At 50.2% G+C, this 27,548-nt stretch overlaps 1 protein-coding gene across 2 annotated transcripts in view; it reads left to right on the top strand.

Annotated features, from left to right (window-relative positions):
- Nucleotides 1-27,548, top strand: part of CDH23 (cadherin related 23) — a 180,162-nt gene that overhangs the window by 55,821 nt on the left and 96,793 nt on the right. For both annotated transcript variants that reach the window (XM_086901349.1, XM_086901350.1), the window contains 2 exons: nt 20,095-20,289; nt 23,501-23,629. In XM_086901349.1, the coding sequence (XP_086757475.1) occupies nt 20,095-20,289; nt 23,501-23,629 (324 nt within the window). The remainder of the gene's footprint in view (nt 1-20,094; nt 20,290-23,500; nt 23,630-27,548) is intronic.

Below are 27,548 nucleotides of genomic sequence, written 5' to 3'. Positions count from 1 at the left end.
TCTCTTCTCTCTCCCTAACCCTGCTGTGGGTGGATGACTCTCCCTTCACTTTCTGTCCCCTTTTCCCAGGTAGCACACAATGGCCACATGGGCCTGAATTGCTGGGTTAGGACCAGCTTCTCTCATCGACTCAGACATGAAAGGGATTCTTGAAACTTGCTTAAATAGGGCAGAGCGCTTTTTCCTTCTGCTTTGTGTAACAGTGCCTTGTTTGTTAGGCTTGACTTCACTGCAACTGGCCCACCCAAAGCCATTGAAATGATTCTGAGCAGCAGTTTCTGCCTGCTCACCTTGTGCTCCCAGGCACTTCAGGTGCAGCTCCCGAAATGAAAGATTTCTGGTGTGCCCAAAGGCAGTGAAGAGAGCTGCTTTAATGTGGTTGCTTCTCCAGCTTTTCAATGGAGAGTTTGGTTCAGGTTCTGCTCTGAAGTGATATTAGAGTCCATGGAGCATGAGAAACTGCATTTGTTTGTGGGTTACAAATGAAGACCTGTCAAAAACCTTTTTAGGCAGCGACAGAAGTTTCCTTTTTTCATGATACATTTAACTTTTGAAGGCTTTGCCTCCCAAGCTCTTCTCTATCTCCATTTCTATGAATTTGGAAAAAGATGGTTGGCAAAAGTTGCTCTTCTCTATTTTGCTCTCCCCATCTGTTTGGTGGAGTGCTGGATCCTCTGGGGTGCTTCTGCTTTTGGAAAATGGCGTGGCCAGGAATGAAGGGGGTGGCAACACCAGGGGAACAGGACATGGAACTTGAACCAGGTGCTTCACCAGCTCCTTATGGGCAAAGGGTTATTCCCATCGATCTGGTGTCAGGAGATGTTCTACAAAGGATAGATACGTTTATAGGATTTCTGTCCTTTTGTTGTAAGGAGCAGCACGCCATTCCTGGACACAGGAGTTTGCTAGAAGAGTGTCACATCAGCTCTTCATCACCGTGCTTGGTGTTGCAGCCCCGTTCCGAGGTGCAGGTGGAGTGTGAAACACGGCGTTGCTCCTTGCTGTCTCCTAACTCAGCCTTTTTATTCAGTGCAGGCTCCTTTCAGGCGCCATCCCTCGTTTTGTGTGCTCCCAGATGGATCCATGGCTTCCACCTGAGCATCTGAAACATCTGCCTGGCGGTGGGTCTAGAAATAAGATATGGCCAGACACTTACAGAACAAAAAAGGGTTGTTGTTCCTATAAGCTCAGGAATGTGAGCTCTCCCCTGTGCATCCAGGAGGATGGGGGATGCCAGGAGATGAGCTGCTGGGTGTCAGCCTTGATGCAGAGAGCTGTCCTCTGGTTCAGGCCCTTCTGCACCAGCGTTGTGGGGAGGATTCACAAGGATTTTCCTGCCATTTGTGGGCACAGGTGGTGTCATGGCCTTAGTGGGGCTGGTTGGTGTCAGAAACCCAAAGGGCTGCCAGGCACCCTGGCAGGAGCTGAGGAGGAGGAGGAGGAGCAGGAAGGAGAGGAGCAAACAGAAGGAGCTGCATGGCTCTTGTGAAAATAAATCTGCTCGAGAGGACCAAAGGACCTCCCTCACGGCAGTGGAGGAGAAGCATGCTCCCGAGTGTTTGGGGGGATTTTAGCAATCCAGTGGGAGTCCTTGGAGAGGAAGTGGTAGTGCTGACACATGGTGGTTGCCTGGAGCTCCCAGACACTCTGAGACAAGGAGGTTTTAATTAACTCATTCTTCTCACATCTAAAGTTCATTTGTTTCAGTTTACTCAGACATCTGCTTTTCCCTCTCCTTTTTCCTTGGGCAGGGGTGGGCATCTCTCGGCTCTGGAGTTGGGGGAGCTGCTCCTGCCGCCCACCCACCACGTGCCACCAGGGCAGGGAGGGTTTAGCATGCCAGGGCTGCATTTCTGCTCAGCTGCAGCTTGTGGAGGTGTAGGAAGGATGGTCTGGTGTGCTTTGCTCCGGGCACTGGAGAGGCAGCACCCACTCCTGGTTTCCATCCTCCAGAGGCCGAGTGCAGCTGCTCATGCCCAACGCCATGGAGCTGTCCCTGCTTCAAAAACTGCCCCTCTCCCTGTTTTTTTCCCCAGGTTCCTCTGATCCTGACTGCTGAATTACTATCAGAGTAGACCTTGCTTGTTTCCAGCTCGGCACATTCCTGCTGTGTGTCCCTTTCAGTGCTGTGCTCCCACAAAAAGGTCGGGCTGCTTGAGACCCTCTGGGGTCCTGTAGACCACAGACCTGCCCCACTGCCTCAGAGCCCATTCCTTGTAGGCCAGATCATATTCTCTGCCCTAAGGGTGAGTGGAAGACACCAAATATTTCCCCTCCACTATTCCTTGCTGTGTTTTCCCAGCAGGGATTTCTCTCACCAAGCTTGTTGTGGGCCATACATTTTGAGTTGGCACACTGAAAGTGCTTTCGTTTAATACTTCTTTTATCAAGGTTGATTTTTCTATTGCTTTTTCCCTTTGGGTGTGCTTGGGGGAATTTATTCTTTTTAACAGGTTTATTCCAGTGTCAGGTATCGGTTCTAAAAGGCTGGGGGCTGGGGTGGGCTTTGATTTGTTGCATGGAAAATGCATTTGGCTTCCTTGAACCAGGAGGGAGGAAGGGATGGAGCGATGGAAAAGAGGAGGAAACTGAAACTTCTGCCAGTTTAGCAACAGCTTTCTCATCCCATGTGTCTGTGTCACACACTGTCACCAAAGGCTGGGTCCTGCAGGAACCTGATGCAGAGAAGGTGCCAGACTTCTTCTTGTGTATTTTAAGTGGCACATCCCTAACCTTTGCAGGCAGCCCGTGCTGGCAGGGTTTTCCACCTGCACAGGAGGTCTGCTGGCTGATGTTGCTATTCCTGGTGGAGCTGTGCTGGTGTTCTCAGCTGTAGCAGTACCTGTAGGAATGAGCACTTTTCCTTGTTGTGGAGACAGTGATTTTATTCATGGAAAATGCGTGAGCTGGTTGAGGTCCCCCCTGTGAGAACCAGGGGAATGGGCACACGGAGACTGGATGATTTTATTATTTTATTGTGTTCCTATCCAGTGCTATTTTCCCTTTATTTTTCCATTATGTTCTCACACAAGTCTCGAGTTTCTCATAAGCAGGACTAGAAGCGGGGTTTTGGGTTGGCGGTTTGGTTAAATCTCTAGGAGGGATTAAATTGAGCAATACCCCCATACATCTCCCTTGCAGCTGAGGGCAAATTTAACCACTGATTCCAAAGCTCCCGAAAATGGCTTTGTCTGAAAATGAATTTTGGCCTCTCAAAGTTCAAACATTTATCCTGAGCCAGAAATATACACAGATTTGCTCTCTAATTTAATAAAGCCATCCAAATAATATGATTTCTCCCATAACCATCGTTTATGTTTCACAGCAAAATGATAATGAGAAAGTCATTAGAAGTAATAAACAAAACAAAACCCACACAGCAAATCCTTCACTGAGCCTGATGGATGGGAAGAAGAGCAGCATTTGAGTCTTAGGCCACAGAATGTTTGCTGGGTGCAGCTGTTTTGAAGGAGATGCTCTCTCCAAACGTTATTTTTTTGCGTGTTGCGCTTTAATGGGGTTTTGCTGGCGGAGCAGGTCTTGCTGCTCTCTCCCCTTGGGGTTGGATGCAGTGGGCGATTAACAGGCACCTTTCTTCTCCCCCTCCAAAAAAATCCTCCTCCTTATCACAGCTTTGACAAGGTGCTTTTGTCTAAATTTCCTGGCTGAGGCTTGAACCGGCTCCACGGAGTGTGTTGAGAGCAAGAACTACGCCCAGACATCAAAAGTGCACTTTTTTAGCTTTTATTTATAGCTGGCTGTGCACTTTGGGCTGCAGCCTTAGCGCTCGCTTCTGGGTTATCCTCAGCCAGGTGAATTTTATTTTGGCTTCAGTGTTTTGCTCCAGTGGGCGTCTAGATTGGATATTAGGAAAAAAATTCTTCACTGGAAAGGTTGTCAGGTTCTGGAACAGGCTGCCCAGGGCAGTGCTGGAGTCACCACGCCAGGATGTGGCCTCTGGGAACATGGGTGAGTGGTGGGCTTGGCAGTGCCCAAAATATCCCACATTTGCTGCTGCTGCTGGACGTTTATTCACTGCCTCTGGTCCAGGCATAGGGGGAGGGATAGGATTTTGGTAACAGCTCTTACCTGGTGGTTTGTTGGAGCTGTTTGGCTTCCTCACAGGTCTCATTAATTGGCTTTTCAATTAGAGGACTCCTTTTGTTGGGTCCTGTGCTGTCAGAATCACAGCAAAGGTGTGTGAGCCCAACACACACCGTCCCATCACAGACAGGGGTGGGATGCTGGAGGAGGAAGTGACATTTGGGCAAAGAGGAAGGAGCTTTCCCCTAATTTCTCAACTTTTCCTGTCCTCTGCCCCTTATCCCTGGGCTTCCTCATCCTTCCAGATCCCAAAGCAGCTCCAAGGGCTGGCTCTGCCACTGCTGGTGCCATGCATCCATAGCTTTGCACCTTCCTTCCCTGGACTGAGCCAAGTGCTAGCAAATAATTCCTCCAGTTAAACAAAAAAAGCTTTTCATTCTTCTTACACTTCATAGAAAATAAAAATATCAATAGAAGAAATTCCTCTGGAGGAAAGTTTTGGAGAGCATGCCTTGTGCCTTGCTCTTTTCCTGCTGTAGAATCCACCTGATGACCTAAAGGGTGCAAACCGAGGCTTGTAACACCTTTTTACCTTCCTTTGAGAAACAAATGTACATTTAAGCTGTCCTTGGGCAAGCTCTTGCCTGCTGACATTTGAAAAATTGCTCTTTAAGGTTCCTTCTCTCTCCCTCCTTGCTTGTGCTGCTCTCTCCTCCTGAAAGAAAATCCTATTTATGTTTTCACCTTTGAAAAAACAAACAAAAAAAGCTAAGCTAACTAAATAACTGTACAGGCAGGAGCTGCATGGGGGTCAGAGAGGAGAGAGCTCTTCTGTTTTTGACTCTTTTTTCCCACCCAGATATGCTGTGAGCAATTGTTTCTCCCCTGGGAAAATGAGACTCCCTGGCCTCCTGGCTGCTCTCATCCAGGAGGAACTTTTGTATTTAAACATGCTTAGCACTAAGTTGAACATGAATTTCCCCCAAGCCACCGAAAGCAGCTCCCAAGCTGCGTTTTCAGCAGCCTGCTCTTGGCAGAGAGAGCTGCTGGGCGCGTGAAACCTGCGGAAAGCCGGAAAGCCCAGAGGCATCCTTGTTCAAAATGAGCTCCCTGTTCGTGTCCAGAGGGCAAATCTTCATCTGGAGGTGCCTGAATTTGTGTTTTCCGAGAGGCTGAGCCTAAGGATGGTTTGGCAGGTGCATGCTTGATGTAGCAGGGAGAAGCAAAGTGATGTTGTTGTCCTGTGTTGTTGTCTTGGCTGCTCGGATGCTCGGCTGTCCCTGGGGAGCAGGAAGGCTGCTGTGGGTAACCAGCTCTCCTGGGGCTGAGAACTGAAGTCACTGTCGCTTGGGAGTGCTGGAGGACATCCTGGTGGCTTCCTGTGGCTTTATGGAGAGGAGTGGAACAGACACACTCATGGTTTTGGGGGGATGCTAATGGTTCTGTGGGACAGATCCCGCGTGTGGCCGCAGCGTGGAGGAGCTGAGCATAGCGTAGAAGTTGGGATTTTAAAAGTGCTGGTGGAACACTGCTGCAGGGAACTGACAGATGTGGTTTGTTAATGACTGCAGAGGTGCTTTGGGCAAGAAGAATTGCAACCCCACGTTTTTTTCCCACAGCTCCTTTTTGCTGCCTTTCTGAAGGAAACGCCGGTGCAGAGGCCAAAATGCCAGAGCCGGCGTTCCCTAAAATCCCTGTTGGGATGTTACCTGGGAAGAAGAGAGCTCCCTTTTGCATGAGGAGGGCTTCAGGAAGGTGGGGGATGATGGCACAGCCGTGTTTTGCTGCCAGACTTCGCCACTCCTGCTGGAGTATCCCCAGGCTGAAGGCGCACCCTGGGAATGGTCCCGGCATCCTCCCGAAGGCAATTCTCATTCAGCCAGCAGTCGTTTGGAAATAGTCACTCATCAGGCACTTATGGATCTCTCAAGCCCCTTTTCTCTCCCTAATAATCCCCCCTCTTGGGAGGTATTGATTCTCCTCTGCTGGCTGCCTCTTGGTATTCCACAGCCCGTGGTAGCCCGTGGAAATTGCTGCGCTGTCATTTTCACGCGGCAATTACCTGCTCCCCATTCCTTTCATCCCCAGTCCTTTCCCAGAGCTCTGAACTCTGTATTGACAAACCACCCTGGAAGAAAGAAGAGGTCAGGGTTTGGGAGGAAGGCTCACACAACAAAAACTTTGGGGAGAGTTTCCCTGCGGTGCAATTGTCTCAAAGGTGCTCAGCTGGTGTTTGGGGGTGGATTCTGGACATCTCTGACACAAGAGGGATGCCGTGGCTTCCCAGCCTGCAAATGTGACTTCATGGCTTTTTATTATGCCAAAAACATAAGAAATTCTTCACCTGGCTTCTGGGAAAAGGATCAGCCTGGAGAGGCGAGGGCAGATGTTTTCCAGGTCATCCTCAATCCCCTGCTGGGGAATGGGCTCCTTCCAGTACCTAGAAGGGCTTTTGGCAGGGGCAAGGGGGAATGGTTTCATGCTGCCATAGCACAGGAGTAGATGGGATGGGATGCTGGGAATAAATCCTTCCCTGGGAGGGTGGGCAGGCCCTGGCACAGGGTGCCCAGAGCAGCTGTGGCTGCCCCTCGATTCCTGGAAGTGTCCAAGGCCAGGTCGGGCAGGGCTTGGAACGACCTGGGATAGTGGAAGTGTCCCTGCCCATGGCAGGGGCTTGGAATGAGATGAGCTTTAAGGTCCTTTCCAACTCAAACCATCCTAGGACTCCTCTCACTCTCCAGAAGGTCATCCTTTGATCTGGGGCTATGGTTCACCCATCTGAGGAGGGGCAGATTTGGGAATTTGTTTTAATCCAAATTTAGGCGATTTTTCTTTTATTTTTTTTTTCTTTCTGGGCAAACAGAAGTCGAAGGACAAGATGATCTGCAGCAGTGGGGTTTCCTCCAGCCCTGTCTGCTGTGGCACAGGAGCTGCAGCCCCCCAGGAGCGGCTCAGAACCTGGCACAAAGTCGCACCTCCAAACTCGAAGGCATTTTGTTATTAAACCAGCATGCCTGGGCAGTGAGGGCTCTCACTTGAACAGAATCCCCATTCTAGCAGAGAATAAATTAAAAAGCCAACTGGCCACGGCTGCCTGAGGAGCGCCGGGACCAGAGATAGGGCCAGAAGTCAGATAACAAACAGTGTCCAAAATTGCAGCGCCTGGTGCATGGCGTGAAATTAAAACCTTTTCTGCCTCCTCCCGCACGCTGTAACAAAACAGCTCCTGACACAGTCTGCCGGCACCAGGAGTGAAGAGGAGAATAATTAAATACGTGGGAGTTTTTGCATGTGAGGGAAGGGAAGGGGTGAGGCTTTTGTGCCATGGACCTCAGTGGTTTGGTCCTGCAGCTGGACTGAAGTTGGATGGGTCTGTGGGCTGCCTTGCAACCCAGATGGGCATGAATCTGCCTTTTTTCCCCCCTGTTTTGTTGGCTTTTCCTCTGAGTTTTGTTCCTCCACCTTCCCTGTGAGGCTCAGCAGCAGCCCTGGAATGTACCTGTGTTCTCTCCCCAGACCTTGCTGGCTTTGCATCCCTCGGGAAGGACACCTCTCTGGAGTTACCAGCCGGGAGTGATGAACAGGGCAGCACTTTTTAATCAAAGTTACATTAGGTGAAGCCGATATTATTCACTCTGCTTTATTGCAGCTATTTTTACACGGGGGTTAGAAGTTAATACTACCCAGCAAGCCTGGTTTTGCTGGGTTCTGGCAAGCCCCAAAATCCATCAGCACATCCAGACAGGGCAGGAAAGAGCCCAAGCAAAAAATAAACTCGTTAGCTGAACTGAGAGGGGGGAAAGAAACCCAAAAAAACAACACAAAAACAGTTAAAAAACCAAACCTTTTATAAAAACCAGACCCTTGATAATTGAGGGTCTGGTCTGGAAGGGCAAAATCCAGGCAGGACCATCAGCTGCAATCAGCAGAAGGATGAGCTGCTCCAATCAGCACGGGAAGGGGAGCGGGAGCCGTGGCAGGAGGGCTGGGATGCAAGGGTTAGTTTTTCCTTGCCCTGGCAAATGATCCTGACTCCCTCCTGCTCCTCAGCCAGAGGTGATAAGGCTTGGTCTGAGCCTGATGGGGGGATGTCAGCACTCAGGAAGGGGCTGGGACTGAAGACAGTGCCTCAAAGGGAATGGTTTCAGCAAGGAAGGTTTTGCCAGGGTTATGTGGGCTTGGGTCTGTCTGGGTTTGGGGTTTTTCCCCCCACTCAGGTAATGCCATGTTAAATTGGACCTGGCAAGGATGCTGGCAGAGCTGGGATCTCCTCTGCTGCTTGCAAGAAGATGTGGTGAACTGAGAGAGCAGAGGAGGGAGTCGTCCCTCTGTTTCTAGACAGGACAAAAGTGCAGGGTTTTTCTTTCTCCTTTGTTTTGTCTCTCCCTCTGCTTTCCCACCTGGCTCCTGCCCTTTAATACAGATGTCCCATGCTGGAATGTGCTTTCTAAGCCTTTTCCTGCTGTGCTATCCCTGCAGGAGACATTGTGGTGAGCTTTTAGGACCCCATTGGTTCTTGTTACGTTCCCAGGGGCTCTCTGAGACTGGGGCCCCTTCAAAACAAACCCCAACACACCATCCCAGCCCTTCTATAATAAAACACCAGATCTTTTCAAAAACCACTTCAGGTATTTTTAAAATCTGCTTGACACAACCAGTGTCACCAGCAGATTGCTTTGACCCCTCTTTGTGATGTGGGCTTGGCCATTTCTTGGGGCTGGGTTGTAAAGGCTGGTTCCTTGGGCAACACGAGGGGAAATTGGAGGGAAAAGTTGTTTGCCTCAACACAGAGGTTATGAGACTTCAGGCAGACGAATGCAATTGCAGAAAAAAAGGGGTTTTGGAAGTTTTTGCTGCCATCCTTCCCCAAATCATGGTCAGGCAGGAGCTTGAAGAAGAGCTCAGGTTTTCAGAGGGGGTTATCAAGTTCTCTGGGCTCTTAATGTTGAGGAGTGGCTCCACACTGACAGAGAGTAGGTTTGGATTAGATATGAGGGAAAAAAATTCTTCCCTGTGCCTCTAAATCCCTGAGAAACAGCCTGAGCAGGAGGTCAGGAGACCTCTCAAGGTGCTGAGGCAGTGGGCAGGGCCGGGATCAGCGCAGGCTGGTCCCCTCTTGGGTTAAATCACAGCACAAGCCCCCGATTTCTAATGACACTTATCAGAAGCACAGCTTATCCAGTAGACCCACAAAATAAATCAGGTTGGACATGGCTCAGGCACACTGTCACGCTAAAAATAACCTTTTCCCTCTTCTTTCCTAAATGTCTCGTCCCCAAGCGCAATGCAAGACACCCGGAAACATCAGGAATCTTCAAATGGTTTGGGTTGGAAGGGACCTTAAAGCTCATCTCATTCCAACCCCCTGCCATGAGCAGGGACACCTTCCACCATCCCAGGCTGCTCCAAGCCCTGTCCAACCTGGCCTTGGACACTTCCAGGGATCCAGGGGCAGCCACAGCTTCTCTGGGCACCCTGTGCCGGGGCCTGCCCTCCCTCTGAGTAAAAAATCTCTTTCTCACATCTAATCTAAATCTCTCCTCTTTCAGTTTAAAGATGAGCATCGTGCTCTTTGGATTTTTTTTCCCCATTTGGGAAAAAACCCTCCTCTGGATTGCTGGCCTTTACATTATGTGCCTAAATTTCACGGCCTAGCTCTTGCCTGGGTTTTCCTGCAGTTCAAGGCCTAGTCAGCCCGCATATATTGTATTTTAAAAGGCTGTTCCCTGCACATTCTGCTGTCCCAGGCTGGCAGCTGCTCTCAGCCCAGGGGCAGTGGGAGACAGGGAATTTGGGGTGTTTCCTCTGGTGGGAGAGCGGTGCCTGTGCGGTGGCTCCGACAGGAACGCTGCATGACGAGGTTTGCTGTCTCAGCCCGACCAGGAGACCCCAGCTGAACCCGTATCGATCCTTCCTCCTCTAATGAAGCCATCCACGGGAAGACAGGGAAGTATTTTTTGAATCAGCACAGCAGCATGGATTTTGTACTGAGGGTGGGACCTGCTCTCAGGCTTTTCCAGGAGTTTCCTCTTGAGGGATCTTTGGGACTAACAAATCCCAGATTCCAAAGGGAGCTGTAGGGTTTTTCCCTTAGTTTTATGAGGGCAGTGTTACCCGCTCCTCCCGTGGTCAGAGGTGGGCTGCTCTGCTCTGGGAAAGGTGCTTTTACTTTCTTTACCAGAACAGCAGATAAATAAGCAGTAAAATAAATAAATAAGGTAGAAAAGCAGGCAGGTTTCTTTCTGCCTGGCTAAAATGGGAGTGCAAGAGATGGAGGAAGAAAAGGTGATCCTCTTTTCAGGATTACACGTGCTAGATCAGGGGTTTTGATCAGATCTTTCAAAGACTCAAGAGAAGGGGATAGTGAGAAGTGCTGGGATAAGAGGAGAAAGCAAGAAGGCAGTGAAGTGGTGAGCCCCAGTTCTTCTTGGCCACCTTGGCCGCCCTCCAGGGTGGCTCAGGACAGCTTGAGAGCCAGGGAGGAGGCATTAGAGAGGGCTATGTGGCTAGATAAGCACCCATGGATTTAATGTATATATTTGCAGTACGTGGTATAAATGAAGACAATACTTAATGATTCGTGGCTATTATTTGAAGTGCCCCACTGTTACAGATTTATTTGTCATTTCTCATAGTAACACCGATGATAATGAATTCATTTGTATTAATGGGGGTGTCGTGGACTTCCGTTGATATCCCGCATTAATTAATGTACCATTAAAAGAAAGTGGCACCCAATTAATATCAAGTGGGAGCGGTACTGACGGTGTCCTGTCATTAGGGTTTCATTTGTAATGCATTGTGTGAACGCTCTGCCTTAATGGAAGTCATTTGCCACCCGGAGCATCACCCAGTGGGCTGCCATGGGGTGCCAGAAAGCGAAAGTTAGTGGCAACTGCAAAAAATAAAAAATAAAAAAATAATTTTAAAAAAGGGAATTAAGAAAAAAACAGAATCTGCCCGGTTTATGGCAGAGCCCTCAAGCAGGAATTGGAAAACGGGTTTCTTGTCTCACCCCACACTGAATGCTGGCTGGTGGAGGTAAATTACTCTGGTGGTTTGACTTCGCTAGTGAATTTTGATGTTGAGGGGAGGGACGGTGGAAAATCCCCCTGGGTTCTGTAATCCCCCTGCTTTTGCTTCCCTAAACTAAAGCAGCCACTGCAGGAGTGCAGACCTTGACTGTGACCACCTGGATCCACCTGATCCGTGCCCACCATCTCCAGGAAGATGAGAGCCAAAGGGATGCCGGGCCATCTGCCGTGGATGCCCTTGCAGAGAGGGAGGTTGCTCCAAACGCCCTTTTCCAGCAGGAAAATCACACCAGCAGGAGAGATGCGGGGCTGCTGAAGCCGGGGGCTCTCTGACTGACAGGTTTTCACATTCTTGGCGCTCGTGTCTGACTTTCAAATGTCTTGTTAGACCATCTTGGCTTCCCATCTGCTGTCTCCAAAACTGGGACTGACCTACCAGCAGCCGAGGAGGGAAGCACAGACTGCCTCCCAGCCCTTGCCCTGGCCCTGCCCGCTCCTTCAAGGCTGGAGATGCAGGATGGGAAAGAAATGTGGCTTTTGTGATGAAATTTGGCAGTAGATGCCGAATTAGTGAAGTAGTGATTGGGTCACCACCCATTTCTTCTGCCCCCTCCCAGAGTAGTGGGAAGCTGCTGGCTTTTGCCACTTGGAACTGAGTGATCTTTACGGTCCTTCCCTACCTGAACCCCCAACCATTATGGGATTCCATGATGCCATCCACTCCTCCTGAGCTTTCTCCTCAAGACCTGTGCATCAGGAGTGACTGGAGCCACCAGGAGCTCTTGGGCTTGCTGTGCCGTGGATCAGCCACCGTGTTGGCAAGGGCAGAGTTATATTTGGTGGGCAGCAGTGGGGGGTCTCTGGGCTGGAAAAAGCAAGCAGGTTTATGCCACGGGATACCAGAGCATCTTCTGCTCCCTGTGGCTGTTTGTCCTCTGCCTGCTGAGTGCCATTGTCCTGCCAGCATCATGGCAAGTCCCCCTATGGGCTGTGTGGTTGTGATGTCCCTTCCTCCAGCGCCGTACGTCGGGTCGGGCCTCGAGCGAGCGCTCTGGGCTCCGTGCGTGGTTTTCCAGCAGCTAATTCCTCTCCAGCTCCTATAAAGCATCCATTCCAGCTGTGTTTATGGTGTTTTCAAAAGCCCCTCAATTGAATTATAGCTCTGCGGTGGCCGTTTGCCAGTGTCACCTGATAATGAGGGAGGTCACTTAATGGAGATGGCAGCAAGAGGTACATACTAATGAGAACCGATTGAAAAGGTGGGGTGGGTTTCCACCGAGGGGAGAAAAAAGGAAAAAAAAAAGAATTGTAAAAAGGGAAATTATCAGGTTTTGAAATCAAACTTAGAAATTGGAAATTGCCTGGCTCGGACGAGCAGTAATGCAATTAATAAATGTAATTAAAAGCGCAATTAAGAAGACAGGGATTGGAAGTCTGCGCACATCCGCGCGAGCGAGGGACCCAGTCTGGCAGCTCCCAGGATGGAGCATGGGGACAGAAACCAAAACACGGGGCTGGTTCATTCCTCTCGGAGGGGAGAGGGGCTGGCACTTGCTGTGACTCTGCTCCTGCAGTCATTTCCTGCAGCAAACGAGGCCGGGGAGGGAATAGGTGACTTAAATCTGTCCCAGGCAGCCCGGGATGAGAGAGACAGGGTCCCAGCTGTATTAGGAGCACACTTGGAATCCGTGCCAGCTCTGTTCCAGCGCACCCCGAGATGCCCTGCCTTCAGCAAGGGGCGCTGAGCCCCCCTTGCCGCCTGCAATGATTCGGGATCTTTGCCGGGAGCGCAGGGAATGTCTGAGCCAGCTTTTAGCTGAGAGCAAAGCTCCTTCCATCCGCCCCACCGCGCTGGGCAGAGGCAGAGAAGAGGGAAAAGAGCCGCCAGGAGCGGCAGTAGGGAATTATTTAAGAGTAATAGGTTGACCTGAGCTGTAGCAGGAGCGCGGAGCAGCGAAGCATCTCCTGATGGGAGCGGTCAGCCCCCGCCTGGATGCGGGAAGGGGGGAAAGCAGGAATGGGGCTGTGCCAGATCAGAGCTGCCTGCTCCTCCAGCCTTCCTGCTCCTCGCCCTGTGCCCCCCGGCCCGTTTGCGCCGCCTCATCTCACCGACCTCCCGACAGCTGCTCGGCCAGATTGCCTGCCGTTTTTCCACATTATTTGCACGGCTACGGCATGCATCGGCATCCTAATGATCCCCACCAGCCTGTGCCGGGTGACTTTGCCCTGGGAGGTCAGATGGAGGTCCTCTACATGGCCAGCCACCGGAGAGGGGAAGCTGGCGTGGAGGGGTGAGCCCCAAATAAACCAAAATAGACGTTTCTGGTGCCCAGCCTTCTTGTCAGAAGGGGGTTGTGGTTTAACCCCAGCCACGCATCTCTGTGTGCTGGAAAAGTGGATGCATTTGGAGGGAGTATCTGGAAAATGAACTCCCAGGTCTCCTCTGCTTCGTCTCCCGCCTTTCCTTCGCTCCCATTGTGACCCTGCTGTAAAAAAGTCAGCTCTCCATATTCCCCCTCTCAGCCCTTTGCCCACGGGGCTCCTGGTGCCAGTTGGACAAGGCTGATGGATCACGGCACGTCCGGGGTGCTGGTGGCCCGTGAAATGGTTTTGCTGCAGTGGTGGGAAACTCTCAAAGGCACAGTGTGGATCTGCTCCCTGAGCAGGGCGAGCGCTCTGACAGCCAGAGGGACTGAATGCTGCAGGAGCAGGTGCCATGGGCCTCAGGAGAGAGCCTGGAAGCTGGGTTTTCTGCAACCAGCCTTTCTTGTTTGTTTGTTTGTTGTTAGCCCTGTGTGAAAGGAGAGCCTTTTCACTAGAATCATTTGGATTGGAAAGGACCTCTAAGATCATCAACCTGACCCAGTATCCCAGCACTGCCAGGTTACACAGCCATGTCCCCAGGTGCCACAGCCACACATCTTTTAAATCCCTCCAGGGGCAGTGACTCCACCACTTCCTTGGGCAGCCTGTGCCAGTGCTGGACAAACCTCTTGTGTTGGGTTTGCATGGCCTGGGTTTTGGTAAAGGGGTGGGCACAGAGGTGGCTTCTGTGAGAAGCTGCTGGAAGCTCCCACCATGTTCAGCAGAGCCGATCCCTGATGGATCTGAGGAGGGACATGCAGCTGGCCATGGCTGGACCAGTGAGAGATGTTGGTAATGCCTCTGGGATATCAGGTTTAAGAAGAAAAGCAAAACAAATTTGGGGATGCAGTGTTAATTCCAGCCAGAGACGAGGAGGAGGTGAGAACATGTGAGGGAAACAACATGGAGACACCAAGGTCAGTGGAGGAGGAGGGGCAGGAGGTGCTCCAGGCACTGGAACTGAGATTCCTCTGCAGCCATGGTGATGACCATGGTGACAAAGCTGTGCCCCTGCATCCCATGGGGGTCCACAGGGATGAAGAGATCCATGCACAGCCCATGGGGATCCACATGGATGAAGAGATCCAAGAAGAGCTGACCAAAAGCCCCACACCCTGTCTCCCTGTGCTGTCAGTGGGAGGAAGGGAGGGGCTGGGGAAAGAAATGGTGTTTTCTAAGGACTTATTTTATTTCTCATTATCCTCCTCTGATTTTGGTAGTAATAAATCCACTTCTAAGTTGAGCCTGTTTGCCCTTGAAGTGTTTTCTCCCAGTCCTTAACTCATGAACTCTTTGTTTAAATTTTTCTCTCCTCTGCCCAACTTTGGCAGGGAAGGGTAGAGCAGCTTTTGTGGATGCCTGGCGCTTGGCCGGTGTCAAACCACGATACCTTTCCATGAAAAAATGTTTTCTGCTATTCAGGCCCAACTTGAGAGGAACATTTGGTGGCAGACAAGAGGAGGTGGTGCTCTGAGGTTTTCCAGATGTCCCTCATGCTCAGCTGTGGCCATGTACCCTGCCTGCTTGGACACATCATGGAACTGTTGGGGTTGGAAGGGACCTAAAAGGCCGTGTAGTTCCAACCCTGTGCTATGGATAGGGACACCCTCCACTATCCAAAACTGCTCTATTGTGACTTCAGAGAGGGCATCTCTTCTGGATTGCCATCTACCTTGTATTGCCACATTGCATTGGAACAGCATCCACCCAAAATTTTATTGCTAATGCGTATTATAGCAGGGTTCATAATAAGATATTAAAGACTACTGGTGTGGCCAGAGAGCAAGGTGTAAATAATTTAAAAAATCCCTTTTTGGTAGTCTTTTCTTCAGCCTTAACTGCCCTTCTGCAGAGAATGTTGCATAAGGCTTTGGTGTCCCAGCTGTCAGGGTTAACAGGGCACATCTGTGTCTGGTAACTCACGCTGAGGTCACACGGGAGGTGACAGCCCAGGGGAGCTGTTTGTTGTGCTGGGCTGCTCTTGGCCCATCCCATGCCAGCTCTGGGATGGACACACAGCTTCTTGGGAGGACATCAGGAGGACAGAGCTGCAGGGCCCAGCAACGGGACAAGAGGCAACAGGCAAAAACTGATGCACAGGAACTTCCACCTGAAGACGAGGGAGAGCTGTCCTGGGCAGTGACTGAGCACTGGAACAGGTTTTCCAGGGAGGGTGTGGAGTGTCCCTCTCTGAGGACATCCTAGAACCCTCTGGACACAGTCCTCTGTGCTCTGGGATGTCCCTGCTGGAGCAGGAAGGTGGGACCTGAACACCCACTGTGGTCAAACTCATTCTGTGATCCTGTGATTATTTGTGACCACTCACCTCTGCACTGCTCAGAGAGATTCAAGGTCCTGGTCTCTCCTCTGCCTCCCCCTTGTGCAGCAACATCCCTCCATGTCTGAACAGAGATTTTAGGGTTGTTCATTCCTTATTTTAACACAAATCCTGACCTTGCTGCTGGGGATCCCCTGGAACAGAGCAGTCTCCTTATGATTAAAAGCTAGAGGCCCTTGCATTACTGTTCAGTATTTCTTTTTGGAAACTTCTTCCAATTCTATTTTTTTTTTTTTAACAGTTTGAACTTTCCTTACTCGCTTATTACAAAATGGCAATCACCACCTACAGTACTTACGTTACTCACAAAAGACATCACTGCTTGGTACCCCAGAGCCCTTTAATTCCTGGAGCTGCTCCTGTTGAGCTGCCAGATGAAGGATGGGGTGCTGGAGACAGGTTGGGAGCAGGTCCCACTCCCGTTTGCCCTCCTCCTCCCCCCCAGCGGGCGGCATCTGTCTGCATGTTTATTTTTAATCTCACATCTGCTGGCGTCGTAACAAAGATTTAATGACATGACACAGTTTTGTCACCAGTTCTTTTTTCTGTGGTGAATGAAGCCTCCATCCCAGGCTGCTGCAGAGAGCAGAAAGCTTTAAAAAATGACAGAATTTGGCGACTCGTGTAGAAAGCTCACCTGTTTGCCACGAGCACCTGTAGGCTGTTGTCTGCCTGGAGAAAAAAAAAAAAGAGATAGATTTTGTTATTTTTGGCTGTTGGTGAGATAAAGCATAACCACAATTAGTTTTTGTTGATGAAGAAAAACCATGAAGGGTATGCAGAAGAGTCTTATAAATGGACCAAGTGCTGAAAAGGCAGAAACATGGTCCAGCACAAGGCTTTCCAAAGGCATCTCCCTGTCTTGTGTCCTCTGCTCCGTCTTTACCACCAAACATAAGCCCCAGGCTCTTCTGTGTATCCAGATGTTTTGTTTCATTGTTTAGATGATGGGCCACAGCTTCTGAGAAATAAAGATGTCAGCTTCCTGCTGAGGAATATCTTGAGCCTGTTTGACCCAGAAATGGCAAGAGGATTTTTAAGACATATTTTTTATGCTTTTTAAGGCAGAGGTCCTGAAATTCTGCTAAGTCCTAACTGTGCCTGCCTGGGCATGAGCATTGCTGAGACCTTCTTCCCTAGAGAACATGGGATGTCTGCACCCTGCAGCTGATTTTGCTGGTTTGGGGGACCATTTTTATATTTTTTTAATTTAGGGGTTTTTTTTTTGCTTGACTTTGAGCTGTGGAAAAAAACAAGATGCACTACCCAGAGCGCTCCTTATGGGTTTGTATCCTCTCCCTGTGCGCTGTTGGGAGTAAGGGAATGCGTTTGGTAGTGAAATATTCGCATTGACCTGTGCATTTTGGGCAGTATCAGTGATTTCCCTCTCTCTGTCCACGCTGCTCTGCTTTCCTGTGGCACTCCTATTTCCTGGAAGCCCTTCTGCTCCCCTCCTAAATTCACTTGGGCTGTGCTTTGCTGGTGCACCCACGCTGGTCATCCGGCCCTGGGGTCCCTCACAGCCCCTCAGATGCTTTGGTGTTGAGTCAGTCCATGACTGATTTCCAGATCTTTGTCCAGAACTGATCCCTTGTTTGTGTGGCTCTTGCTGTCTTGGCTAATGAGGGGTGAGCACAGCTGTAAAACAAGGATAAAGCCATGGAAGTCACCCGGTGCTGTCTGCAGGGCCTGGAGCTGACAGCACCAAAGCTGGTGACCTCCGTGTCCCCTCCAGGCAGCTTCTCCTTTGGAAGGACGAGGAGATGAACTCCCTTCAAAGCCTGCTTTGGGGCTATTGTAAGGAGCACAATGCTGGGGAAATCAAGCTCTCCTCTCTCTCAGCCAGCCCAGAGCAGCCCCGTAATCGCGGGTGACCAGAGCGGATTTGCATGCTAAAAGCAGTGGCTAGGGGCGCTTAAAAAAGGAGAGGAGACATATTCATCAAGGCCAGCTTATCCTTATGAATATTATTATTCCCAGGGCAATATAGCCCAGACCCTTCAGTGCAACCCTGAATCTGCTGTTGCTCTGCCTCCCCCTATGAACGGTGAATTTGCAATGCTCCGTGCTGTGACATTGGCGGCTCTGGGAAGGAAGTTGGGTTGTTGGAGCATGTGGAGAGAGGTGGTGGAAGCAGTGCCCTGGCAGCAGCAATAGGAGGGCTGTGGGATGCTCTGGAGCTGCTCCCAGTGGGGCTGGCTTGGGGGGAGGCAGACAGCCCAAAGGAGGGACTGGGGAGATGCTCTGGTCTTGTCTGAGAAGTTTTAGGAGAGCTTGGAAAGCAAAGACCCACCACAGCCGCCCATGAGGGCTTCTTCACCCAACACCCCTCCTCCCCAGCTGACAAAATCCTGGTTCCTGAGCAGTTTAAATGCCAGGATTTAGGTGCTGAGTGCATGGCACAAAGTCAAGGGTTTACAAGGTGGCAGGGCAGGGCTGGGTTAAGCCTTCCAGAAAATGAGCAGCTGTAAGGCAAAGGCAGCAAAATTCCGGGACAGAGGGGCTGGGGAGGATGTGGTGTCTCCATTGCTAGAGGGCTATCAGGATGGGAATGATTTAGATGGAGCACAGGGACAGGTTTCTCTTCTGAGGTCCCTTCCAGCTATATCTTTCATGCTTTTCTGACTGCTGATCACCAAAAAACGTGAAGGCACTTCAAAAAATAATCCTCAGGCCATGCCCTGCGAGGCTTTCTGGAGCAGCTTGATTTAGAGGAGGGAAAAAAAGAGAAAGGAAATGGAAAACGTAAGTGGGAGCTGCAATCTCTCACCCCTTGGCAGCAGTGACACTGATGTAAGGGAAGCAGAATTCTGCTGGAGTCCGAGGCGAGCTTGGGTGTCGGTGTCTCTGCAATTCCACTTGCCTGGATACAAGGCCAGGGGGCACGAGGTTATGTGCATGGGATGAGTGTCTTGAGCCTGGATCCATCGGTGTGAGTTGCAGGGTGTGCCCTGGGGTCCCTGCTCTGCTGTACCAAATCCTGCCACCTCCCCTTGAGGACAAATTTCTGCTGGCCTGAGCCTTAGCTGGGAAAATTTGGGTTCTTTGGTTCCTTGCTGGTGCCATCACCCAGTATTAAGCTGGTTAAGTAAGATTCCCTAGTGTGGAACCCTGTTTTCCTATATTTTCTAGTAGAAGTGTTGACTGGGACAACCTTTGGTTCACTGCAAGCCCTGTGGCTCCCAAAAAACCTGAAAATGGCTCAGTTTGTTTCGCAGCTTGGGCCAAGGATTTTCTTGGAAGCAATGCCCCATCTTCTAAGCTCTGCCTCTCCTCAAGCCTCCTTTCCATCCCCTCAGCACTTCAGGACACTTCTCTGTAAGCTGAGAGCAAATAATTGAACACAAAAGGAGTTAGCAGCAGAATACAGAGACTTGGGGAGAGGTTTTTGGGAGTAATCCGTATTATCCCAGCTGGCCACAGCCAGCCGCTGTCAGGTCTGGCTTCTGACCTTTGCAGCATCCCCTTTCGAGGTTTAGCTCCTTGCCAGCCCTTTTGATGGTGCCAGAGGGACGTGCCCAAGGTGTGGTGATCCGTGCGTACCTGGAGCCCCGGCGGAGCCTTTTCGCTGGCAGCCCGTGCTCGTTGCCTTTAGGGGAGAGACAAGAATATGCATTTTAAGATTTGCATAGGAACATGCAGCTGTTCCACCAAAAATGGATAATTGTTCTCCCCGCTGTGAAGTTAAACAATAAGAAGTGCCAAACTGCACTTGCCATTGCTGATTTTGTGCACTCAGCTGCATATTTTATGCATGTAGATTAGTTCCAGATTTATGACGATGGAACTGTTCATGCCTGCGTTAATCGGGCCAGGTTGTAGTTGCTGTGGAAACTACAACTTTGACTTTTATGTGAAGTTCTGTGTTGCATTTAATGCTCTTTTTTTTTTTTTTTTAAATTTATTTTTATTTCCCCTCATTTTTTTAAAGCTCTCCTATATTTAATACTTTGTGGTGAAAACAGTGAGGGAGTCAGCGTCAAAAATAAAAGCGCCTTTGGGCAAAAAAACAAGTTTTAGCAAAGAGAGCAATTTTTCTGGGAAGTTGGGATGTCTGGGAAAAACAAGGGTTTGTGATAGAGTGCCATCTTGACCACAGCTGTATAACTATTATTGTAAGTGTGTAACAACTATTATAGGCCCTGCAATACTGTAATAAAGAATACAGCTGTGTAACTTAGAAACGTCCTGGAAATACAGGACTGAAGTTGCTGGGTCTCTGGCTATCACTCCTGGTGGGGAAAGGAAATTGCTGGTGCGTGTTTGATGTGAAAATAGTGCACAGTGTCACTGATACTTATTTTTTATCTCCAGAATACCCCCGTGGGCACGCCAATTTTCATCGTGAATGCCACGGACCCGGACCTGGGGGCAGGAGGCAGCGTGCTTTACTCCTTCCAGCCCCCTTCCAACTTCTTTGCCATCGACAGCGGCCGTGGCATCGTGTCGGTGATCCGGGAGTTGGACTACGAAGTCACTCAGGCCTACCAGCTCCAGGTGAACGCCACGGTGAGTCCTACCCTGCCTGCTGCAGGCCTGGAGGGGCTGTCTGGGGTTTATTTTATTGTCCTGCTCCGGTAAATCTTCTTTAGGGTGTGTCCAGCATTTTCTACTTAGCAAGTTATTGCAGCAGTGCAGCCTCTGGGTGGTTCCAAGAGGCTGTGGGGAGTGGATACACCTCTCCAACAGCATCTCATACGTGTCAGGGGCTTCTGCAGGAAGGGGACCAGCTCCTGGGTGATGAAACCCAGTACAGGGCATGCAAAACCTTCACAGAATCATAGAATGGTTTGGGTCAGGGAGCTCCAAAGACCATCCCATTCCACCCCCCTGCCACAGGCTGGGGCACGTTCCGCTAGACCGGGTTGCCCCAAGCTCCGTTCAGCCAGGCCTGGAACATTTCCAGGGTTGGAACCACATCCACAACTTCCCTGGGCAGCCTGTGCCAGTGTCTCAGCACCCTCTGAGTAAAGAAGGTCTTTGGTGTATGGAATCCTCCAGATTCATTCCTTGTGCACTGTGGTTTATTACAAGTGAATTCACCTCTGTTACGTTCAGACATGGAGAGTTAAAATTTTGGTGGACAGAGGAGAAGCCGGGATCTTAGTTACAATCAGTGACATCATTCTGGGAGAGGACCCTAGGGAGATGTGTCCAGCATGGCAGATCCATGCCCCACATGAATGGGTGCTCAATCCCTGGTGCTCAGTCCAGACAGAGCTGGAGAATGTGGAGGAGCACACAGGCTGGAGCTCTGGCTCCTTCCCCACCTCACAGGCAACAGAGGAAGGTGAGCTTCAGCCCTACAACACATCTGCCCAACTCTGCGTGCAGGAGAGGCGGGGGGGAAACCCTCTCTGCCCCCTCCAGGCAGCTGACTAGAGCTCTTGAAGCATGTGATTTAATCAAGATCATTGTCTTGATGCAGAACCAGAAATGTCAGGAGGACACTGAGGGCTGTGCATCGCTCCTCACAGCACCGAGCCCAGACACTCATGGACTGTAGGGCAAACACCACGGCCTTCCAGCCCAAGCCCTGCATGTTCCAGGCTGTGGAATTTTCTCCAGAAACTTGTTTTTTGCTGTTTGAATTTTTATTTTTTTTATTTTTTTTATTTTGAAACATACCTCATTTTATTTTTAATCCTCCAGTGGGAAGAGGGTCTCCCTATTTTTGCTTTCTTGCCAGCGTCTGTCGCTGACACACTTTCCTGGGATGTGTTACTGAACTGTCTAGCAGGTTGGAAGATGTGGGACCAAACACAGCCCCTGATGGAAATGCAACTTTCTTCCAGGATGCAATGGTGTCAGCTTGGTCCATCCAGCTCCATCTGGCCCTCTGTCCCAGCAAAGATAAAATGGGGACATATCTGGTACTTCAGAGAATTCCAGAATGGCTTGGGTTGAAAAGGGCTGTAAAGCCCAGGTCACTCCAACCCTCTGCCACGGGCAGGGACACCTCCCACTATCCCAGGCTGCTCCAAGCCCTTTCCAGCCTGGCCTTGGACACTTCCAGGGATGAGACAGCCACAGCTGCTCTGGGCACCCTGTTACTTGCTCGATGCACTCTTGGCATCCAGTGATTTCCAGCTTTGGGAATCCAAGGACTTAAATGTTGTCTCTGAACTGGGCTGGATGGCAGCTGTGGGAATTTCTCCTTGGCTTGGCCAGTGTTAGAAATTCCTAGAAGAAAAGTGATGAGAAACCCCAGGGCAAAGCTGTGCCGGGAAAGAAAGACGAGACTTGCACCAACGTAGCAGGAGCTGGAAGAGCAAATGCAGATTTTTGCCTGCCTGATGAACAGTTTGCATGGTCCAGGGTGGGAAATGGGGTGATGGTGGCTTGCAGGGATTGCTGAGGAGCACGGGTGCAAGGCAGGAGTCATTCTATCCCAGGGATGAAGGCAGCAAGCACAGAAAAAGGCTGGAAAGGACAGCAGGAGAGACAGTCCAGTGAGGAAAGTGGCAGCATGTGTGCTTTTTCAGGGCTATCTGTGATGCCTTAAACAAAATTTAAGAGGTGAAGGGGAGGGGAAGGAACATTATCTGAAGAAACAAAGGACTTGAACCTGATGGCACTAACAGCAGAGTCGGAATAAGCATCCACCCAGGCCACAGACGCTGAGCCCTGCAGGTTAAGAGGATAATGTACAGGCTGAGTTGTTGAATAGAGTTTAAATTAACATTAATCTTCTGGCAATCAGTCTTTGCCTCTGCTCAGAGCTGCTTTAGAGGAGTGTGTGGTAACCTCTGATGGCCACCTTCCAGCACAGTGCCTGATTGGGGGTAAGGAGACATTGATTCCCTTCCCTGTGTGCGCTCTCTGTACTCCTGCCCTTCCCAGAGGGCTGGGGACGTTGGGGTCACTTTTGAGTGCCCATGGGACAAAGCTTCAGCAAGAAAAGCAGGAGAAGCTGGTGGCAGTGCCTGCTGCTGGGGTGTTGGCTGCTGGAGAGGGGTAGTGCTTGGGAAAGAGCCCAAGGCTCTGTCCTGGTGGGATGTGATGGAATGAAAGGGAGGTGATCATGGAGTCATGGGATGGCTCAGCTGGGAAGGGACATTTAAAGGTCATTTAGTCCAACCCCCTGCCACAGGCAGGGACACCTTCCACTATCCCAGGCTGTTCCAAGCTCCATCCAACCCGGTCTCTGACACTTCCAGGGATCCAGGGGCAGCCACAGTTTCTCTGGGCTAACTCACCACCGTGAGAGCCAGGAATTTCTTCCTAATACATCATCTAACCCTGCCTTCTTTCAGTTTAAAGACATTCCCCCTTGTCCTGCCCCTCCATGCCCTTGTCCCCAGTCCCTCTCCAGCTCTCCTGGAGCCCCTTTAGGCACTGGAAGGGGCTCTGAGGTCTCCCAGAGCCTCCCCTTCAGCTGACAGAGCCCAAACTGTGTTAAGGCATCGGCAGGAATTTACGTTTTGAAGTAGATGTTGAACAGCATTGCCGCATTTTCACTCAAAATGTGATGAAAACTAAATTGGTGTTTGCTTCATTTGAAAGGGCTGATGCTGCAATGAAATGCATATTGTATTTCAGCTTAGAGGGAGGTGCAGTGGACAATAATTCCAGCAGGTAGCTTGAAAAAGAGATGATTACCTCCACAATTCAGAAATCCTGCCCCAGCTACAACCACAAGAGACTTAATGCTGCTGAATAATTCTGTTTTTCTGATAGAAATCCTTTCTCTCCCCTCCCTGCCCCTTCTTTTTTCAAGGACCAAGATAAAAACAAGCCGCTGTCTACTCTGGCCAACCTGGCAATCATCATCACAGATGTGCAGGACATGGACCCCATCTTCATCAACCTGCCCTACAGCACAAACATCTACGAGAACTCGCCTCCGGTAAGGGCTGTGCTTTGTGGGGTTTCCTTCTGAAACAGCACATTTCCAGCCAGATCCAAAATGTTCAGCCCCTTTTAAAACAGGCAGCCTCAGCACAGGGGTTCAGGAAGCCTGGACCCCCCAAATGAAATATTTTCTTGAGGGGCTTTTTCTTGAGTTCTACAAAGGCTTTGTGTTGTTTGGAGCCGACAGTCAGCCCATCTCCTCCCCACAGTCTATCTGCATGCCATTTCCAATAGAGAACTTGAAGGAGAAACCTAAAACGTTCCTGAAATGAGGCAGTTTTGAAAATGCCAGAATCATCAGCCATTTCAGCACTTTGAGTGTTTTCCCTCAGGTTTTGCCAAATTGGTCCAATCATTTTAGTTCTTCTGAAACTCGGTTTGTCAGCAAACTCGCTGTTTGTGGAGAAACGTCTCCCAGTCCCTGAATGCAGCAGGGATGAGGATTTTTTTATCCCCCACAGATGTCAGGGAGCATGGAGGGCAGCTTGGGCTTTGGGAGCTGCTTGTTCTGCTACCACCAAGGGCTTTAATCCAAGCAGCAGCCCTTCTCTGCATCCTCAGCTGTGCATCCCATCGCTTTGTCCACGGGGAAACATTTTTGCTCATGGAAGGAAAAAACCTGCCTTAAAAATGTGGCATGGTGGGCACCCACACCACAAGTGTGTCCCATAACTTGTCTGGCACTCTGGATCCCAAATGCTCAGTTCAGAGGGAGAGGGAACTCCAGTGGGCTTCAGTTTATGCCTTTTTATTCACTTGGGAGCAGAGCCCTGACACGGAGAATGCTGGATGGATAGGGCTGAGTCGTGCTGTCCCAAATCCCGTGATGACACAGCACATTACCTGTGTGCTGGCCCGGAGGCAGCCAAAAAAAACCCCCAGTTTATTCCTGAATTACTCACAAAGTAAAAGTTTTGTTGATATTAAGGAGTATCTCTGGGATGGCCAGAGCGAGCTGCAGGGAAATAAAAGCCCCACAAATTAGATCGCACTTAACTAGGAGGAAGAAAGCTTCAAATGAAATTAGAGGAATGGAAATGCCGTAAGTATTAAAAATCACAGACTGCATCACCTCCTTGGAGTGATCTGGTATCCAGGAAAGGGAATGTCTTCCAAATAAAGATATATATTAAGGCTCAAGGATCCCTCTGTGTCAATACAACGACATGCACCACTGTTATTCCTGGCACATTCACTGTTTGCAGTCAGGAAAGCAGCAAATAACCGCATCATTCAGGAAAAGGAGGAAGGAATTCCCACCAGCTTTAGAGATTATAATTTCTCTTGGCCATGTACAACATCTCCAAAGTCACTGTGGTGTCTGAGATGGATAGGTGCCACAAGAGGCACGGTGGAGAGGAAGATTGCTGGAGGTGGGGACTGCTTTGAGTGCTGTCACCCTCTGGTTTGGACCCAAATTCCCAGCCTTCATGGGAGAAATTCCACTGCTGCAACAAGGATGTGATCTGCTTTGGAAAGCCTGAGGTTTAACACAGAGTCATTTGCTTGGAAAAGACCTCAAAGTTCATCAAGTCCAGCCATTAATTACATGAATTTTTTTGCCTCCCAGTGTAAATCTTCTCATCACCTCTGCCCTACCCCCTGAGCAGAGCCATGTGTAGAATCTTGGTTACCAAAATGATCACCACCAGTCTGGGTGGGGAGTCTGGGCTTGGCCAGCTCCCATCCAGAACCAGGCTTGCAGGTCAAGCCTGTGGTACGTTTTTGGGTGATGTTTATCCTGACTCTGCAGGCTGAAATGTGCTCAAGGCATCTCATCCCGGCCCTAAATCCACGGAGCCGCTGCTCCACGTGTCCCATCTCTCCTCCCTCTTTTTATCTGTGGTGCACAGCGTGTCTGTGTTCCCCTACCAATGTATCAGGCGAGGGTACCTCATCTAAAGTGTATACATTACCTAATAAAATCCTTCTTATTTGGGATTATTGCATCAAATTTTAATTTCCTCACTCGAGTAACAGCATGTCAGCCAGCCCGTCAGCGGAGAGCCGATAGAAGGTGAACAGAGTGGATAAACTGCAGCAAATTACCGCAAACAGATCTCTATCAGCCCTTTGACTGGAATTGACTGGAATTAAGAAGTGAGAAATGGGATTTTTTTTTTATTATTTTTTTTTTCCTGCCGTGGCAGCTTTCTGAAGCGCTCACCCCTCTCCTCATCCTCCTCCTCCTCCTCCTCCTGCCACAACGCTGGGCCGCGCTTCGCCTTTCAAGTCCCTAATCCTGTGAAAGAAGAAGAAGGAAAAGGGGTGGAGGGGCATGAGAGGGGAGAGAAGTGCAGTTGTAGTTCTCATTCCTCTCAGGCCGGGATCTGGGAGCATAACTGAGAGGCGTTTTGGACAGGTGCTTATTGTGACACTGAGAAGAAAGCAATTTCTTATCGGGCAGAGGAAGAGGACACAGCAGGGAGAGACTCTGCCGTCCCTGGAGGTGTTGTATCTTCTTTCTTGATGTTGTTTATCATCCCAGCATGGCTCAGACATCTCTCCTAGGGCACCCAAGTGCGCCTGCAGCTGCAGCAAAGCTCCGAGGCGTGGTTCTCATCCTCAAGAGGGTTTTTGGGTGTCTGTGCTCACAGCAGCTGGAGCCTGGCTGGCGTGGTTGATGTGGAATGTCATGGAAAGGAAGGGTTGTCCAAGCACTGGCACAAGCTGCCAGGGTAGCAGTGGAATCGCCATCCCTGGAAGGATTTAAAAGACGTGGATGTGGCACGGGGACGGGGGTTACTGGTGGCCTTGGCAGCGCTGGGGGAATGGTTGGACTGGATGATCTCAGGAGGCTTTCCTGACCTAAATGATTCCGTGGTTCCATATGCTCCGGACAAGCTGATAGGAGAGGGGCTGTTTCCCCTTGCAGAGCTGCTGTGGTCCTGATGAGCCCCTGCTCCTGCACCTCGGCTGGTGTGTGGTGCAGGCAGCGCTGCAGCTTCCCTTCGTGGGTGCAGGAGGAGGAACCCCCTCTCCAGGAGACGAGCTGAGGGCTGTGAACATGTGCTTCATCCCACAGGGAGCTGCCTGGAGGCAAGAGTGGGGCCAAACTCCACTGGCACACGGCCCCAAGACCAGCAGTTGTATTCCCTTGCAGTAGAAAGGTACAGATACTTGTCAAACATGATTAAAACAGTTTTAATTCTCCAGCACCATCCCCCTCCTCCTCAGAAACTCCTTGAGTTGAAGAAATAATGTAGAATCAGTGCTGGTTTTGCCCTAGAGTCTCAATAGCTCCGAGTTAATTCTTTCTTACAATATTTCCAGCCCATCAGTGTGAACACTTTATTAAAAGCTCAGGGTTTTATTAAAAAAGGATTGATTTACCCCTGCCCCTCTTCAAAAAACCCTCAGATTTTGTTTGGATAATGTGCCATTCTTTATTTTCTTTGCCTTTTTTTAAGCATAGGCTTTCTCAGATTATTACTTTTCTAAACCTTCTTCCTCCTTCCCCAGAGGGGAAGAGTTATTCTGCTCTGTCTGTACCCACCAGCCCAGCCCTCTCCTTGCAGCCCCTGCTGTCTGCAGCGTGGCTTGCTTTAAAAGAAAAGTCAGGGATATTTGGGAGTTTCTAAGGGCTACAGGGTCTGGCCACAGATTGTGCCCTGTGCCACTTTCCTGGAAGATTCAGGATTGCTCCCAAGCACTGAGGTTGCTCAGGAAGGGATCGTTCATCCCCCCCAAGAGGTGGTGTCTGCAGGACTTGTGGACAGCAGAAGAGTCTTGTGGAAGACCTGTCAGGAAGGATGGAAACCAAGTGGAATGTGAAGAATCTCTCTGTGGCTCCAGGAGACAGCATCCCTGGATGGCAGGGAACCCAGCACCACTCCAACACGTGTTTCTTGGACCCTGGTGGAACATGGGTCATCCCCAGGAAGTGCTTGTGGAACAGGAGGAGAAACGCAGGA

This window comes from Cyanistes caeruleus, chromosome 8, assembly GCF_971803275.1.
Source record: "Cyanistes caeruleus chromosome 8, bCyaCae1.hap1.1, whole genome shotgun sequence".
Classification (NCBI taxonomy): domain Eukaryota; kingdom Metazoa; phylum Chordata; class Aves; order Passeriformes; family Paridae; genus Cyanistes; species Cyanistes caeruleus.
Note: the sequence above shows the minus strand (reverse complement) of the source record. Positions and strands in the feature narration are given on the sequence as shown.